The following is a 16604-nucleotide window of genomic DNA, read 5'->3' on the forward strand; positions in this document are numbered from 1 at the left end:
TAAAATAACAAGGCTTAATTTAAAACAGCAGTTCCGAGTTTTTAAAGGCCTGTTATGGCCCTTTATTAAATGCCTATCCCATTCGTCAAAAAAAAAAGGTCACATTTACACTCTTACAGCTGATTACGCACACAGAGGATTTTCTGTGGTGGCTGCGCTGCAGGTGCGAATGTTCCTCAATTTGCATTTGCAGCAGAGATTCCACACATCACGGGGTAATCCATTTTTTGACCATTGTTAGCTATGGTTTCCCTTTCGTATCAGATGTGGATTATATCACACAAATGTTGCTGTCAGGCTAATGTTGTGGTACTCTGCCCTCCATTTTATTTTTAGGGCACAAGTGTAGTGCCTAAGAATCATGTAATACTATGCTTAAAAAAAAACACAGTACTGCTTCAAAATATGGTAATACTTCAATCCTTTGGTACTGCTAATTTCTGGAATGGATTAGGTGTTCCACTGAGGTCATCTGCCCTGAAACAACTAACTGCTCTCCTAAATTGTTTGGGAGAAATCTTTAAATGCTAATTAAGAGAGTAAAGAAAAACACGTGCTGCTTATATGTACTACAATGTTGTCCTTCCCCCTTCCCCCCCCCCCCATAGAAAAATCTCAATTTGTTGGCATCAAGAATGATACCAGGGCATTTCGCTGTAAATGCAGTGAAATGGGATGATGGAGATATTTCTTTTAATTAAAAAATAAGGCGTAAGTTCTTTTCCAGGCATGTGAAAAAGATCATCCGAACAATGCTGTGATAAAAAATATATTTTCTTCCAAGTTTTTTTTTTAAACATAGTTTTCCAGTCCAGCAAAGTGCACAAAGGCCAAACTGAATTTTGTATCTCTTCAGGTCTGGTGCTGGTGCACTGGTGCACTCTGAATGCCAACGTGGAAGAACTCTGAGGAGGATTAGGGCTGGCACGGTCAAGTGACCTTTATTCCAGCTTCCAACATGTTGACAACTAATTCCATGATTATGACCAAGCTATAGGACCGTGGTGGCGAACCTTTGGCACTCCAGATGTTACGGACTACAATTCCCATCAGCCCCTGCCAGCATGGCCAATGGGAAACCGTGCTGGCAGGGGCTGATAAACGTAGTCCGTAACATCTGAGGCCAAAGGCTCACACAGCTATCTGGAGATGCCCTACTAGGGATTACTACTACTTTTTAGTAATTCAGCTGTCATAATAAAGGATGGAGAGGTGTGGGCCTGAACCCCAAGTCAGTATAACCCAGCAAATTCCTGAGTGCTACTGAGAATCATCATTCCTAGGTGACCACACCTAACAAGGCTATGGAGACTATAAAGAAGGAAAAGGAAGCCGCAGTACGGAGCTTCACCAGAGACCAGAAGGTGTTATAGGACCGGGATCGGGGGCAAAGCTATTGTAGGAAGAAATATAAGAAATGCTGCCTCTGTTCATTTCATTAGCTGTTTTTGATGAAACCACATTCATTTAAACAAGATATCTTGCCTCTGTGATATAGTTTCAGGGGGTAGTCCTGTTGTTCTGCACCAAAAGAGCTAGATTTGAGTATTATATCTGATGAAAGAGTTTTAAACTCTTGAAACACCTTGAACACCTTAGTTGATGTCTAAGATGCTACTGAACTCAAATCTTGCTCTTGCCTCTGAGTTTTCTTGATCATCAAAGTCCGTTAAAAGATGCTACTGGACTCAAATCTAGCTCTTGCCCCTGAGTTTTCTTGATCATGAAAATCCCTTGGGCAAGCCAGTGCTGCTGGGGTTACTCTTCCCATCTCAGGTCAATATTATCCTCTCCCATCCAAGTCTGGATGTAAATAGTAACTAAAGTCAGTGCTACATCTGAAGCAACATTTTTAAAAAATTAAACACAGCACTAAATCATAGTTTGAAGTTTGGGTCAGAAGGAAGTTTGCAAGTGTGGTCTGGGCTATAATTAGCCACGTTTAAATTGTGTGCCTTTTCAAACTGAAGTACATTCCTGCCTGGTGAGCTGCCACCAGAAAAAAGGCAGGGCATAGAAAGAAGGCAGAAGGAAGGAGACAGTGCCCTGAGGAAGCTGGAGCGGCAGGCTTGTTCTTTTCTCTTGGGACAGATGAAGAGGGCTGTTGCTGCTGAACAAACTAGGGCTCATTCCGCACATGCAGAATAATGCACTTTCAAACTGCTTTCAGTGCTCTTTGAAGATGTGCGGAATGGCAAAATCCACTTGCAAACAGTTGTGAAAGTGGTTTGAAAACGCATTATTTTGTGTGTGCGGAAGGGGCCTAGGATTTCTGCACTCAGGTTTCATGACAAACCATAGTGAGGGCAAATTGTACCTAATGAGCCAGGCACGTGGCTGAGAATCCCAATTCAGCACCAAGCAGCAAACCAGTTTGTTCGGTAAACTGCATTCAATGCTTAATCCAAGCATGATGTTTAAACACTACTTTTCTCTCCAGTGGTGACCCCAAGCAGCTTACAGTACTCTGCTCCTGCATTTTATCTTAACAGTCACCTTGTGTGGTAGGCTATAATGAGCTTACTGAACTAGGGAGGAACTAGAGCAGAGGTGTCAAGTATGCAATTTAGTTTGGAGAGGAGGCGGCTGAGGGGGGATATGATTGAAGTCTACAAAATTATGCATGGGGTAGAAAATGTTGACAGAGAGAAATTTTTCTCTCTTTCTCACAATACTAGAACCAGGGAGGCATTCATTGAAAATGCTGGGGGGAAGAATTAGGACTAATAAAAGGAAACACTTCTTCACGCAAGGTGTGATTGGTGTTTGGAATATGCTGCCACAGGAGGTGGTGATGGCCACTAACCTGGATAGCTTTAAAAGGGGCTTGGATAGCTTTATGGAGGATAGCCTGATTTATGTCTACCAATCTTGATCCTCTTTGATCTGAGATTGCAAATGTCTTTAACAGACCAGGTGATCCGGGAGCAACAGCCTAGAAGGCCAAGTGCGTTCACATCCCACATGTGAAGCTCCCAAAGGCACCCAGTGGAGCCACTGCGAAGTAGCAGCAGAGAGCTGGACTAGATGCACTTTGGTCTGATCCAGTTGGCTTGTTCTTATGTTCTTATAAGCTCTTATGTGGTCGAGGGGCTGCAATTCTGGTCCCTTGAGGGGGCTTGTTAGGCCCACAAGCCAGCTGAGGCAAATGCCTTCCCCCCCACCTCCCAATCGAGCCTGGCGAGCCCAGTGGGAGAAAGGGGGGTTGCTTCAGCTGGCTCACAGACTTGATAAGCCCTCTCGACAGCTACCCCACCCTGCTCCAGGCTCACTAGTCCAGGACCCCTAGGAGGAGTGCTGTTCTGGGGCCAACCGAGGCAGCCCACCCCCTCAAGTCACTTTTATGTCATATCTGGCTCTAAAAACGAATGAGTTTGTCAGCCCAAGAGTCTCACAATATCAGTGGTTCATCATGACATTGGAATGCAGCCATGTCACAACAACAGGTCTCTATTTACTGGTTACCTAGTGAAAGGAAATACAGCTATGATATTCTGAAGAATCTCTTGCACAGTATTCCACCTTAATGCATTGTTTCCAATGTACAGTAAGGTTTCTGCTTTGGAAAACCTTTCAGGGAAGAAGCAACTATGCTTCCAATCTGTTACAAGACAGCTCCAAGTTCATCTCATAAGGCATTGGCAGAGTTTTTGTTTTAGGTATACAAAATCCAAATTCAGGATTTAACTAATCACACTTAATTGTGCTCTATGGAAAACATTTTAAGCACCGATTTGACACATTTCCAAGACGGGCCAATGCTTTTTGTCACAGATTCAGTTTTCCAGTCACCTGAGATTATTATTTTCCTCATGCTCCAGGACCTGAAGAACATTACTACTTCAGTTTAGTCTAGATTTCAGTAGCACACCTGCATTCACTTCCTAACTCTTATGAGTACATGCCTTGATTCCGGATTCAAGTAAATGTGGGATTTCTCAGTTATAAATTATTATTTATCCACACAGTGAAGAAAATGTACAGTTCCAAGTCCAATCTCTCCTGAGGTATAGGCACAAAGTGGATCCTCAGTTGATCACAAAGAGTTGAATCCAGCCAGCTCTTCAACTGGTGAAAATAGGTCAAGGGGATCCCCTCTGCCCACTTAAAAAGGCCTTGCTGAGGATCACGAGATATGGTTGGACACAAGCCATGTAGGATGGGGGCTCTGGTAAGGAGGAGAAGCAGGTGAGACTGAATTTTTTAAGTTGGCTGGCTCCAACCCAAAGAGAAACCCAACTTGTATAATCTGAATACCATCTGAAACCCATATAAGAACTTTGCACAATCTCATATGGAGTAATTACAAGAATATATTGAATACAGGAGGATCAAAAGAGAACCACACTATATTTTCCTCACAAGATCAACCGTGTAAAACTTCTTAGTCAACTCGCAATAGAGTTGCCAATATCCAGTGATGGCTGGAGATATCCCCCTATTACAGGGGTAGGGAACCTGCTGACTCTCGAGATGTTCAAAGCCTGAACTACAATTCTATCAGTTTCTACCAGCATGGCTTTCACTGGCCATGCTGACAGAGGCTGATGGGAATTGTAGTTCCTGAACATCTGGAGAGCCGCAGGTTCCCTACCCCTGCCCTATTACAACTGAACTCCAGGCGAGAGATCAGTTCACTTGGAGAAACTGGATGCTTTAGATTAGAAGGTAGACTCTTTGGCATAATACCCCACCGAAGTCCCCCTTCCCCAAACTCTCCTCATCTCCGCCTCCAACCCAAAATCTCTAGGGATTTCCCAACCCAGAGCTGGCAACCCTAATCACCAACTGAGGCCACAGACTCAGTAGTACAACTCCGCTAAATCTCAAACACAGAATTGCCCTGGAGGGTACAATATTGAACACCAATTCCGTAATCTTTTTCTAAGAAGACAAGAGTTGGACAGAGATATGTCACAGGCCAGATAATCAACCAAAAAGCTTTCTTTTTCTACAGTGCAGGTCGATACAGCAGCAGCCAACCACCCTTTACCCACTCCAAGTATTAGCCAAGCAATGCCATCCGAGTCAGTTTAATTTAATTTAGTAAGGAAGAAACCACATCAGTCACCCCAACTCATATGATTCATTTAAACATACGTTAGTGGAGTAACACTTGGTGATGCATGAGTCATCACAAAGATATTGAAATTCCCCATTCATTTTGCATTGCTGGGATGATTTCACCAGAAGGGTTTACAGGAATTTGGTCATGATACTACAGGAAACCAACTCTCATCAGCCCCTAAAAGAAGATTTTTCCCGAGCCCCAGGATTCATATACTTCAGTTCTGTTCCACATACTTCAGAAACAAATACTTTGCAAGCTGAAAATGAATTACCAGAAAGGAGGAAGAAGAAGCGGCTGAAACAAGGAGATCGATTGTCAGGAAGGAAGCAGGAATAAGCAGTGAAGCAAAAAGCATAAAAAAGGCCTAGAGAGGGGGGGAAAGGTCAAAGTATTTAGAATTTAACAAACAAAAGCAACCTTAAAGTACTGAGCAAGCAAGCAAGCAAGCAAGCAGAAGACAAATTTGAAAGTGTCTGTATGCAAGCATACAATCAAAAGCACCAAAAGTGTGTGTGCCGTGTTATACTCTGTCTCACAAAAAGAACCAAGAGCAGTCAGTAGTGGTGAGGTGGAAGTGCATGCTTCCACAGTAGAAAATAGTCCCAAAGGACTATGAGCAGGCGGGAGATCAAAAGGTGAGCTGGGAGAGGAGGCAGGCAGGCCCGGCTTGGTGTTTGGGGGTGGGGGGGTGGGAGGGGAGGACTTTGGAGGGCTGGTGCTGGGTCTGGCAGGGCAGCCACCGCTGTCCCACCAGATCCGGCTTGGTGTTTGGGGAGCTGGGAGGGCGGGCTTGGGAGACCTGATGACTGGTCTGACAGGACAGCCACTGCTCCCCACTGGGCCCAGCTTCGTGTTTGGGGCAGGGGGATGGTTGGAGGGAGAGGGAGTGGCGGCAGATAAATCCACAATTCTACTTATTTCTTTTGGTGAGACAGAGTATAGTTTCAGGCTATTTCACGTGACAGAAGTTACCTGATTCCATATGATGTGGCAAAACTCAGATACAAGGTATCCCTTCTCATAACAAATGTTAAAGAAAAATGTTGTCCATTTACTTTAATATCTTAAGGCATCATGCACTTTTCAAAAAGCAACGGGCATCAATACTGCATGTCTCTCTAATAATCAAACCAACCAGACCAACACTTCATGAGACTTTTAAAACACAAAAGATAATCTTTGACTCCAAAGGAGGAAAAAATGCTTAAAGAAGAGGTTTGGGAGGAAGTTCTCCACCAGCGAACTTACTGTTGGTCAATGTCTGAGGGAGCATCTGTTGTTTCAGAATTCTGCTAAGAAAGTTGGTCTAAGAAGGTAGACCTTGATAGGACCCACAGAATTACAGAATTGGAAAGGGCCATACAGGTCATCTAATCCAACCCCCTCCCCTGCTCAATGCAGGGTCAGCCTAGAGCCATGGTGGCGAACCTATGGCACTCCAGATGTTCATGGACTACAATTCCCATCAGCCCTTGAATTGTAGTCCATGAACATCTGGAGTGCCATAGGTTCGCCACCACTGGCCTAGAGAATCCCTGACAAACTGCTGTTGAAGAGTGCCAGTGAGGGGGAGTTTACGATCTCTCGAGGCAGCCGATGCTACTGTTGAACTACTTCCACTGTAAAAAACAAACAAACGCTGCCCAGTAAAACACTCTTGGGATTTAGTCAACTGTTAATACAAACTAGTTACGCTTCAAACGCTCAGAGACTTAACCTACATTGGGTTAAAGCAAAATTATGGGGTTGGATCCCAAACATACCCTTCTGTTCAAAGTGCTTTTGGATCTAACATACCAGTAAAACTCTAGAATTTGGTTTTAAAAAATGGCACATCTGTTTGAGTATATTAGCCACAGTTCTGCATAGCTTGCTACAATGCTGCAAGTTAAAAAGTCAGTACATGGCAGCAAAATGCACAAATGATTGTATATTAGGTTATGTATGTCACAATGTGATAAACATCCGGTAAAACTGAAGTGGAGCATATGTGGTTTGTTCCCAAAGTCTAAAGCACAACTCAAACCTCAAATGTAAGTTTCTCATAAAAGTCCTAAAATTTTTCAAATCTGTGGTTACATTTTACAAAATTTAAAGTGTACATTAAAATAGATGTAGATTGAAATAGGTTGAAGATCAAGAAGCTGCTTGTGGAATTCATATATAATCATCACACACGACAGAAATTAAACACCGTGGCAGCAGGGAGTGAGTTCCATCTGATGAGAACCAATTACATAGTTTGAAAACTGTGCTGATTTTATAAACAAACATTTTCCCTCAGATTTTTTTGAAACCACTTAACTAGTATAACCAGTTTAAACAGAGTAATCTGCAGGAGTCCCAGCGAGAAAAGCAGATTATAAATAACAACAGAAGCAGGAGACTAAATAGCATCAACTTTTTCAATGGACAGCACGCATTAAATTCAGATGCACAGGGGAATTATTTTGATGTGATGGTTCACTAAAATATTAGCTGAGGGTACCAATATGTTGTAGTTGTTAGCATGTCTGGCTAGGATCAGGGAGACCTGGATTCAAGTCTCTGCTTGGCCATGGAAGCTCACTCTGGGCCTAACCTACTTCACAGGGTTTTTGTTGTGAGAATAAAATGGAGGTGGGGAAAATGATGCTTTACCCTGCTTGGGGTCCACACTGCGGAGGAAAGTGGGATGAAAACATCTGAATTAACCAATTTAGGGCCCAACGGTAATAGAAGACTTTCATGACTGGCAAGGGAGCACATTACGCATCTATTTACTCTTCAGGACCAGCAGCACTTTAAATGGCATGGCCAATAACTGACAGCCTGTCTTGAACCCTCATCTCACAATACATTAGAGATCAGCTTATTTGGAGATTAAAGCTATATCAAAAACAACGTTCATAGCCTCATTAGGCCCAAAGCTTCTGGCCCCTTCATAAACTTACACCAGAGGGACAGGGGCCACTTCCACACTAGGGACACAAATAGATGTTGTGTGGCAGCAGTGGCCAAAGCATTCAACATTGGCAGTAATAAACAGCAAAAAGAAAGCTTAAATTTAAGACAAATGGGTTGGATCCTAACTATCACCAGAAAAAAGAAATGGATTTTTGCCATGCCCCCCTCCACTCTTGCTGTCTTTTTCAACTTCCAGAAAGTACATTCCTGGGGATGACAGATCAGCTCCAGAATAGATTGACAGCAGAGCTCCAGAATAGGCAGGAAAGGCAATTTTGCCACCTTCCCCCTCTCCACTGTAGCCCCCTCTCAAGCCTGTTAGTTCATGCTAGTCTCACAGCCCTAAGAATTCTGGGGATCAGATGGAATCACTGCGGGGGAGGGAATACAGTAAAGATCCACACTTCTGCTGGTGCCAGGCAAGATCCAACCCAGCATCTGGAAATAGTCCAGGAAACAGGTCTTTCCTGCTACATGTAGCTGAGATTTCTCTCCTGGGTTACTGAAAGCGATTTGCTCTACAAAAGCATACTTAGTCATTCAACACCTCACCTGCTCTGTGATTTTGACGATTGCTGCCTGGATTATGCAGACTGATTTCTGGGGTAGTTAGTGAGACTTTGTTGCTGCCACTAACCAGAAAGTTTGCTCATATGATCTGTTGTCTTGTCTAACATTCTGAATTAGGAGGCCTCATAACAAACAGTATCTTGATGTGTGATGATAGTGGAAAGTGCCGTCAAGTCACCACTGATTTATGGTGACCTCGCAAGGTTTCAAGGCAAGTGACACTCAAAGGTGGTTTGCCATAACCTGCCTCTGCATGGGCTGAGAGAGTTTTCAGACAGCTGTGATGGGCCCAAGGTCACCCAGCAGGCTTTATGTGGGGGAGTGGGAAATTGAATCCAGTTCTCTAGATTAGAGTCACCACTTTTAAACCATTACACCACGCTGGTTCCCACTGATATAAGGATTAGAAACTCAGTAAGGAAGCAACTCCCCCAAAATATTGCTACCAAATTCCAACCAATTAGAAATTCTTATGTAAACAGCAGTGATCAAGTGTGAACTTGGGTGTTCTACTATTAATGGTAACGTAATTTCCCTACCACAGCCAGACAGCTCTGACATGGCAGTGAAGTGAAATCAAAACAATTATTCCTGGTACAACTAATCTTATACCAGTTTCACCCTCAGCTAGCCTTATTCTTGAATAAAGTACTTCGAAGAAATGTAAAAGGCTCAAGAGCAGGCCCAGCACCTTGAAAAAAAATTTCTATGTTAAAGGAATGCATGGGAGTTTTGCAATAACAAACAGAACAACTATATAAGCAACCACTTCTACTGTCAGTAGTTATTTATTTGTTTAGTATATATTTGTTTAGTGCCAACCAAATGCTAGAAATTGTTCATATACAGATATTACATGCCCTCTACCCCAAGTATCTTAACCATAAACAATGAAAATGAAGAGTCAAATTATTTTATTCTATGAATAATCTACAAATTATTTGCACAAGGAATAAATATTTAGATGCAGACGAGCGTGGCAATCACTGAAATGGTGCATCACAACACATCATGTCACATTACTGACTTATATTAAGTTTAGAAATACTTACCTGTTAACACTGTCATTTGCTGCCTGGATCCCACTATCTATTTGCAATAACGTCTTGTAATCCACATATGCCTGCCTGTACCGTTCCATGGACTCGTAGGCCATTGCTCGACGCAGAAGGGGTTTGAGAGAGTACGGGTGAAGTTCCAGGGCTCTGAAGAAAAAATGGCCAGAATTGATTAGAAGAACAAAGCTGAAGAAGGCAGCAGCACCAGAAAATATGTCGATCCCACTAGCTTACATATAAACATGCACGTAAACATGTAAGCGTGTATGCATCTCAGATTTTTATCATGGATCTATTTGAAAAAATAAAACCAAAGGGGGAAAATGGAATTGATTTTTTCACGTGGACTATTATTATTACATGCTTCTTGTCCCCAGGCAGTGTTCTAAAAAGCCAATTAATCAGACAGCCAAGGAACAGATTTAAGCCAAGTGATACTTAGTAACAGCGGAGTACCACAGAGGATTAATGCTTATTCTGCTTAAGCACTACTTGTGAATGTACTTTTAGTACAGTTATATTTGCGGAGTGTTCAGTACATATGAAAATATACTCAGCTGATAATGGCCATCCGCTCTCTCTTTGCAATCTACCTCAACTGCAAACCATTTAAAGGAAGTAGGGCTGTTGTGAAGTTAAAAGGGAGGACAGGAGAACAGTCTAAGTCACTTTGAGTCCCCATTGGAAAAAAGATGGGGTACAAATTAATGACAGAGGCTGATTCCGCATGGACCAAAAACAGTGGTGTGAAAATGATGTGAAAATGGTGTGAAAGGGTTTAAAACAGTGTAAAAGGGTTTATACCGTTTTCACACTGTTTTCACACTGCTGTTTTTGACCCATGTGGAATCAGCCAGAGTTTTTAAGTATTCTAGTAGAAAGAAAATGAAAACCAGATTGTTTCAATATGCAAAAAAGATTAATGAACAGCTCACTCTCTAAAGTAGGGGTGGCCAACCCATGGTGCTCCAGATGTTGATGGACTACAATTCCCATCAGCCCCTGCCCCATGCTGGCAGTAACTAATCACATTTTCAACGAAGTTCGCAACCTTTTTTAGGTTTACAGTCTGCCCCATCCTGAAAGCATGGGACATGTAATGCTAGCAAAAATCTGAAGAACAGAATGCTATCATTATTCCATGCAAATCCCCGCCCCCAAACACACACACCCTTTCCTGATTTAGTCCTGAGTCCTACAAGCCAACCCAAACACTTGGATCTTATTTCCAAAGAATATTAGACTACTTGTTCATTCAATGTGATGAAATGTTCTTTGTAATTAAAAAACCAGGTACCGGTAGCTTTCTAAATCAAAACAGAAGTTGCCCCCTCTCACACAAACCCACCCATGGCTATTTTGAATTTGTAGTCCTCTGGGACCAAACTAACAACATAGTTGTCTAAGACAACTAGGATACTTGAAAAGTCACAAGGAGTCACCACCTAATTATGGAGACCTAATTATGAAGACTGTTTATGAAGAGAACAAAGAAACAACTTCACCTGAAAAACATTCAGATGATGCTTCAGTGTTGTAACATACTAATTCTAAGGCTCTGAAAATTTACCAACCAGTCATTTTTACAATTAGGAAAACAACATCTGCAAAGCTATGGATTTACTGTGTATTTCAAACTTCTGAAGTTCAGCTCAGATTCCAGTTAAGAACAATTAACAGAAGACATTTTTGAAGAGCCAGTAACACTGAAAGCAGCACATTCTAGAGAGAAAGGGCTGAAGGTATTACTATGCCCGACATTGCATCACAATTAGATACCAAAGTTTGGCTCAGTTTCTGGGAAGGACTGCAATGTAACTTTGAAATCATGTTGCAATTATTATGCAACTAACTTGTAAATATTCCGGATCTCACACAATTCTAGGTTCCGCTATCAAAGGAAAGCTTATGCAAAAATACCCATAAAGACTGGTCACTGGTTACATAAAGAACCTACATAAATTTTACATTCTGTAAACGGAAGAACTATGAACTGTTCTCCTCCTCTCCTTACCCAGGAAGTGATTTGCAACATATTCTTACAAATCTTCCAAGCTATTTAACAAAAAAACCCACAGTGAAAATACTACTATAATTATGAAGGACGATACAGCCCTGCAAAAAGGATGCTATTTACCTGTTACAGTCCTGGATGCAGTCAGCACAGTTGCCTTCTTTTAGGTAACATGCTGCTCTATTTGAATACAAAATACTTATGTCCTCTGGACTCGGCATTCCTAAAATCATACAAAATTAAAATGAGAGTTGACTATCAAGGTCAAGTTTTATTAGGCTTTTTTAAAAGCATCCCTTGGGTTCCAAGTTGCACTGCAGTAATGCGGTTCTGCTGATGAAGCAAAGCTTCAAGGACCTTTTGTGTCATCCAGCAATCTATAAATACACTCTATTATTTCAATATGCAACCATATTGATATGAGATTTACACAAGACAACAGTTTTATTTCAACAACGTATATGAAATAATTTTTCCCAACTATGTTCATTCCATGGAGTCTGGAGAGAATATATACACACAAATTATCCCTTAAAGTTATCATAAAATTGCTCTTAAGGATTTAGGACTCACCTGAATTACTGGCATTTTCAATGGCCTCTGAATATTTGAGAATAGCCTCTCCAAACTGCCCATTCTTAAACAACGCATTTCCTTCAGCTTTCAGTGCTGCAGCAGGAAGGGGCAGAGTGGAACTCCTTTCTCCTGCTGAGGAAGATTTTACATCCCTTGGCACAGCATTACTGTTTTCACTTTTATTTTTACCACTGTTTAGAAAGCCATTTACTTCACTTCCACGATCATGCAAAACTTTAGGTGTCCTTTGTTCAGGTGTGCCCTTTTTAATACTGTTTTCAGAAGGATCTCTGTTTTTCTGTGCTTCCTTGTATTCTGATTTACAGCCATCTCCTTTGCCCGGGAACTTCTTGTGCGTATTCCCCATTTCAGTCTTCTCACTTGTGATCTGTCCTCCCTTTGGCACAGCAGTTTCTATAAGGAAGTTAATCGGCTAGGTTAGAGTCTGCATCATCAGAAGGAACTATTGTAGAAACAAAAGAGGGGGGACTAAAATAATCTATCAGCAGATTCTTAAGATTCTCTAGCTTAATGAAACTAGTTTACCCCCAAACAATTGTGCATTCTCAGTAGCCAAGAATAAATTACGAAGTATAAACAATTTGGCACATCCTGAATGTAATGTTGTCAAATCAGTTTCCCCTTTTAATAATTTACTGTGTCCTGTTCTAAATGGTATACTAAGCTCCTTGAATTTAACCTGTTAAATGCTGAATGTTTAATTGAAAGGTCTAACTCATTAACTTGCTGTAAAGCAGCAAATAATAACTACATGCCAAGCTAGATTAAATGTTAACAATTATCGGTATAAAAATATTGAAAAATATTTTGAAACACCTACCATATTGTAAAATGGTACACATGAGCACAGACTTTTTAAAATCTGTTGTGTTACTGTCCACTGAACAACTTGTTTTTGAAAATCATGGTGGGTGGGGATTCAAACCTGGGTCTCCCAAATAGTCCAACACTCAATATTAATTATTGGACTAACCAATAACTTTCAAGCACATAAAATTGATATTCTTCATCTATAACAATACCCATTTTAAAAGTTGTCAGGACTACTTCAGAGTAAGCAATCTGAAAGTCAGAGTTTTAAGTGCTACATTAGCAAGACATCAAATGTATAGCAAATAAACAGTGCGTGGTTTGTCTCAGTTAAGCCTCTATCAGAATAGAAAGTAAAAATTCTAGAGAAAAGAAAACGAAATCTTGAAAAAAAAGAGTAAAAGGAAACAGTGCCACTTTAGAAATAACAAATTCCACTGAATATCCTGATTTTAGAACCATGTTTTACTTCTTTTAAACCATAACTTTTATTTTTAAAAAAACAAATAAAAGAACCCAATCAAAAGGGGCATTTTCCTACCATATTTTCCATGTTAGAAGCTGTCCCACAGTAACCCCAAATTGTTATTTAAGCTTATCTTCAATAAGGTGCTTGGGACTTGGGAAAACTTTTTACGCAAAAAAACTGGGGGTGTGAGAAAGGAGATTGCCTATACAAATAGCAAACTGTGTTTATTATGGATAAAAATTATGGATTAGAATCTACAAGCTCCAAGGCAAGCATTCCACTCTTTCACCTTCCCCCTAGCCCCTGCGATTACCCCCTGGCCCCCAAATAGCTGATGCTGAGAGTCAGGAACCCTTGAGGATATAGGAAGATTATTGTGAAGAATGGGAGTCAGATAAAATCACCCCTCCTCCTCCTCCTCCTCCTCAAAAAGCCAAACACTTACTCCACTATACATCCTCTGCTAACAGAAATGTGGGAAGATTTCACCCTATCAGATGTTTACTGCAGCCCTTTAACACCTAGCATTCTGTGCAGAAAAGGTGTTCCATGACTCTCAGCATCAGCTTCTCAGTGATCACAGAGCGGAAGAAAATAACAGCTCTCTTGTTCTTGTAGGATGTGTGTTTATTAATAAGTATTTTAAACTTTGTATTAACCGCTGTTTTAATGGGGATTTAGTAATTTATTTATATTGGAATCTAATTGTTTAGTTTTTGATTGTATTTAGCTGTATTATGATTTAACTTTGTTGTACACCGCCCAGAGCCCTTCGGGGATAGGGCGGTATATAAAACTGAACAATAAATAAATGCATAAAGTATCCTAAACAGTAAGAGGAAGAAAGCCTGATGAATAGTACAAGATTTAAAGACATGTTCTCAAAGTTCCAGTCAATGAGAATAATATAACGACATCCCTGCTGGATCAGACTAGTGGTCCATCTAGTCCAATATCCTGTCTCACAACTGTCCAAACTGTTACTTTGGAGTGCCAACAACAATAGGTCATCGATGTCAAGGTCTTCCCCTGATGTTGCCTCCTAGCACTGTATTCAGATTTGTATTTGTAATACAGCACTGATTTGTAATACAGCACTGTATTACAGTCTCTGAATGTTGAGGTTCCATTTAGTCACTATGACAAGTATCTGCTGATAGACCTATCCTCCATGAATCTGTCACATCCCATTTTAAAGCCATCTATGCCTTGGGCCACCACAAAATTGTCTGGCAGCAAATTCCAAATTTTAATCACTCGTTGAGTAAAGAAGTATGACCTTTTCCCCATCCTGATTCTATTGCCCATCAACTTTAGCAGATGCCCTTGAGTTCCAATGTTTTGGGTGAGGGAGAAAAAGTTTTCTCCGTCCACCATGTCTATCCCATGAATAATTTTATAAACTTCTATCATGTCTCCACTTAGTCATCTATTTCTAAACTGAAAAGTCCAAGAGTCTTCAGCCTTTCCTCATATGACAGATGCTTTCATCATATTGAGTCATGGCAGATTCAGGATCCAAAGAAAGTAATTAAAAGTTAATATTACTTCTATCTCCACTTCCGTTTTCGTGGTCTACAGCATTTTCCCCTTGTTCATCAACACCTTCCGATTCTTCTATGTCTTCAATAAGAATTATTTTTCCTTTGCTCTGTGTCTGAGATAGGGGTTCTTTCAAATTCTTCTCAATATCTGAGAGATTTTTCTGCAGCACAAGAAAATATTTTTGGTAAAAATGAAATGTACAAAGGATTGGATTCAAAAATTTCTGTCCACTCACTGAAGTGTCTCTCTGAGGCAAGGAGCCGATTGCCAGTATAAGGTATTTTGCTCTGGCACATTAAGTAAATTACAACTGTAGAAGACTCTACCATTAGCAAAAGGTACTAAATGGCTTTATTCAGGATGGTAAACTTCTTCCTAGAATGGTAAAGAATTCTACAGGTATCACCTCTTTCCAGAGCAGGCAGCAGAGTGGTATATGAGCTTCAACTGTGAGTGAAAAGTGATACATATTTTGGGGGAACGTCCTATCTTTTTGTACTCTGATAGGTTCTAAATTGGATCTAAGAACAGAGGCAAAAATCTTGGTTCATAATGTCATTGTTTAAATCTATTCTGCACTCGGAATATTGTATGCACTGTTTTCTGCCCCATGTCATTATCAAGAACTGGAGAGGCCACAGGAGAATAATAAACTGCTATGAATGCACTCTCTTCTGAAAGAAGGCTTAGGTTTACAATAATTCTACTGTAAGAAAATTTTAAATAAAGTTAAAATTATTTTTAGATTCTGACTGATCAAAAGATCAAAAAACCTGTTAAGCCTGGAAGCAGAGGTGTAGTTCCAAGGGGGTGGGGGTGCATGTGATGCACTGGGCGTGCGCCCGTGGGGGTGTGGCGGGGGCGTTCTGTGGCGGAACAGGGGTGGAGGACACACTGGCGTACCAGGCGCTTTCCCCCCTTGCTACGCCTCTGCCTGGAAGCATTACTATATAGTCACTTTCCCTGTTCTGTTTACTTCTGTCAGTTCTACAAAGATCTTTGAGTCTTTAGTTATGAGTAAAAAGATACTTATTGATTTTTAATCAAAATAAGATGCCCTGTTTGCTTTAATAGTCAATGGAAACTATTTGATTTCCAATAAGAGGATTTACTTTAAGGTTGAAATTCAAAATCTACTAAATCTAAACAGTTCTACCACAATTAATGGAATTACTTAAAAGTTAGTTGGCTGTTGTGCACAGTACCCTTAAGAGTCAATTTAGTACACTCGAAGTGAAAGTGAGGCCCTTATGACTATAACTGCAACCTATACCTGAACAATAAATACAAACACAACAGTTTGACGCTACAACCATGAAGTGAAGTACTGATGCTTACCCTTGCGGTAGCATTTTTGGGCTCAGTCTGTAATACTCTTTGCAAATCTTCTGCAGCTGCACTATAATTCTGTAGATTCTTGTATACAGTGGCACGGCGCATAAGAGCTGCAGATAAAGAAAAGGTGCATTAATGTAGCTATGATGTTTTAAGATAACTAGTACACAATACATATAGTACATAATA

At 40.8% G+C, this 16604-nt stretch overlaps 1 protein-coding gene across 1 annotated transcript in view; it reads right to left on the minus strand.

The window, feature by feature from the left end:
• Window positions 1–16604, minus strand: part of SPAG1 (sperm associated antigen 1) — a 39809-nt gene that overhangs the window by 8078 nt on the left and 15127 nt on the right. Inside the window, exons 9-13 of the mRNA XM_048508211.1 lie at window positions 16419–16525; window positions 15084–15240; window positions 12233–12649; window positions 11783–11882; window positions 9640–9792 (exon numbers count right to left, since the gene is read on the minus strand). Of these exons, the coding sequence (XP_048364168.1) occupies window positions 9640–9792; window positions 11783–11882; window positions 12233–12649; window positions 15084–15240; window positions 16419–16525 (934 nt within the window). The remainder of the gene's footprint in view (window positions 1–9639; window positions 9793–11782; window positions 11883–12232; window positions 12650–15083; window positions 15241–16418; window positions 16526–16604) is intronic.

The sequence above is a fragment of the Sphaerodactylus townsendi genome, linkage group LG09 (assembly GCF_021028975.2).
Source record: "Sphaerodactylus townsendi isolate TG3544 linkage group LG09, MPM_Stown_v2.3, whole genome shotgun sequence".
Lineage (NCBI taxonomy): Eukaryota > Metazoa > Chordata > Lepidosauria > Squamata > Sphaerodactylidae > Sphaerodactylus > Sphaerodactylus townsendi.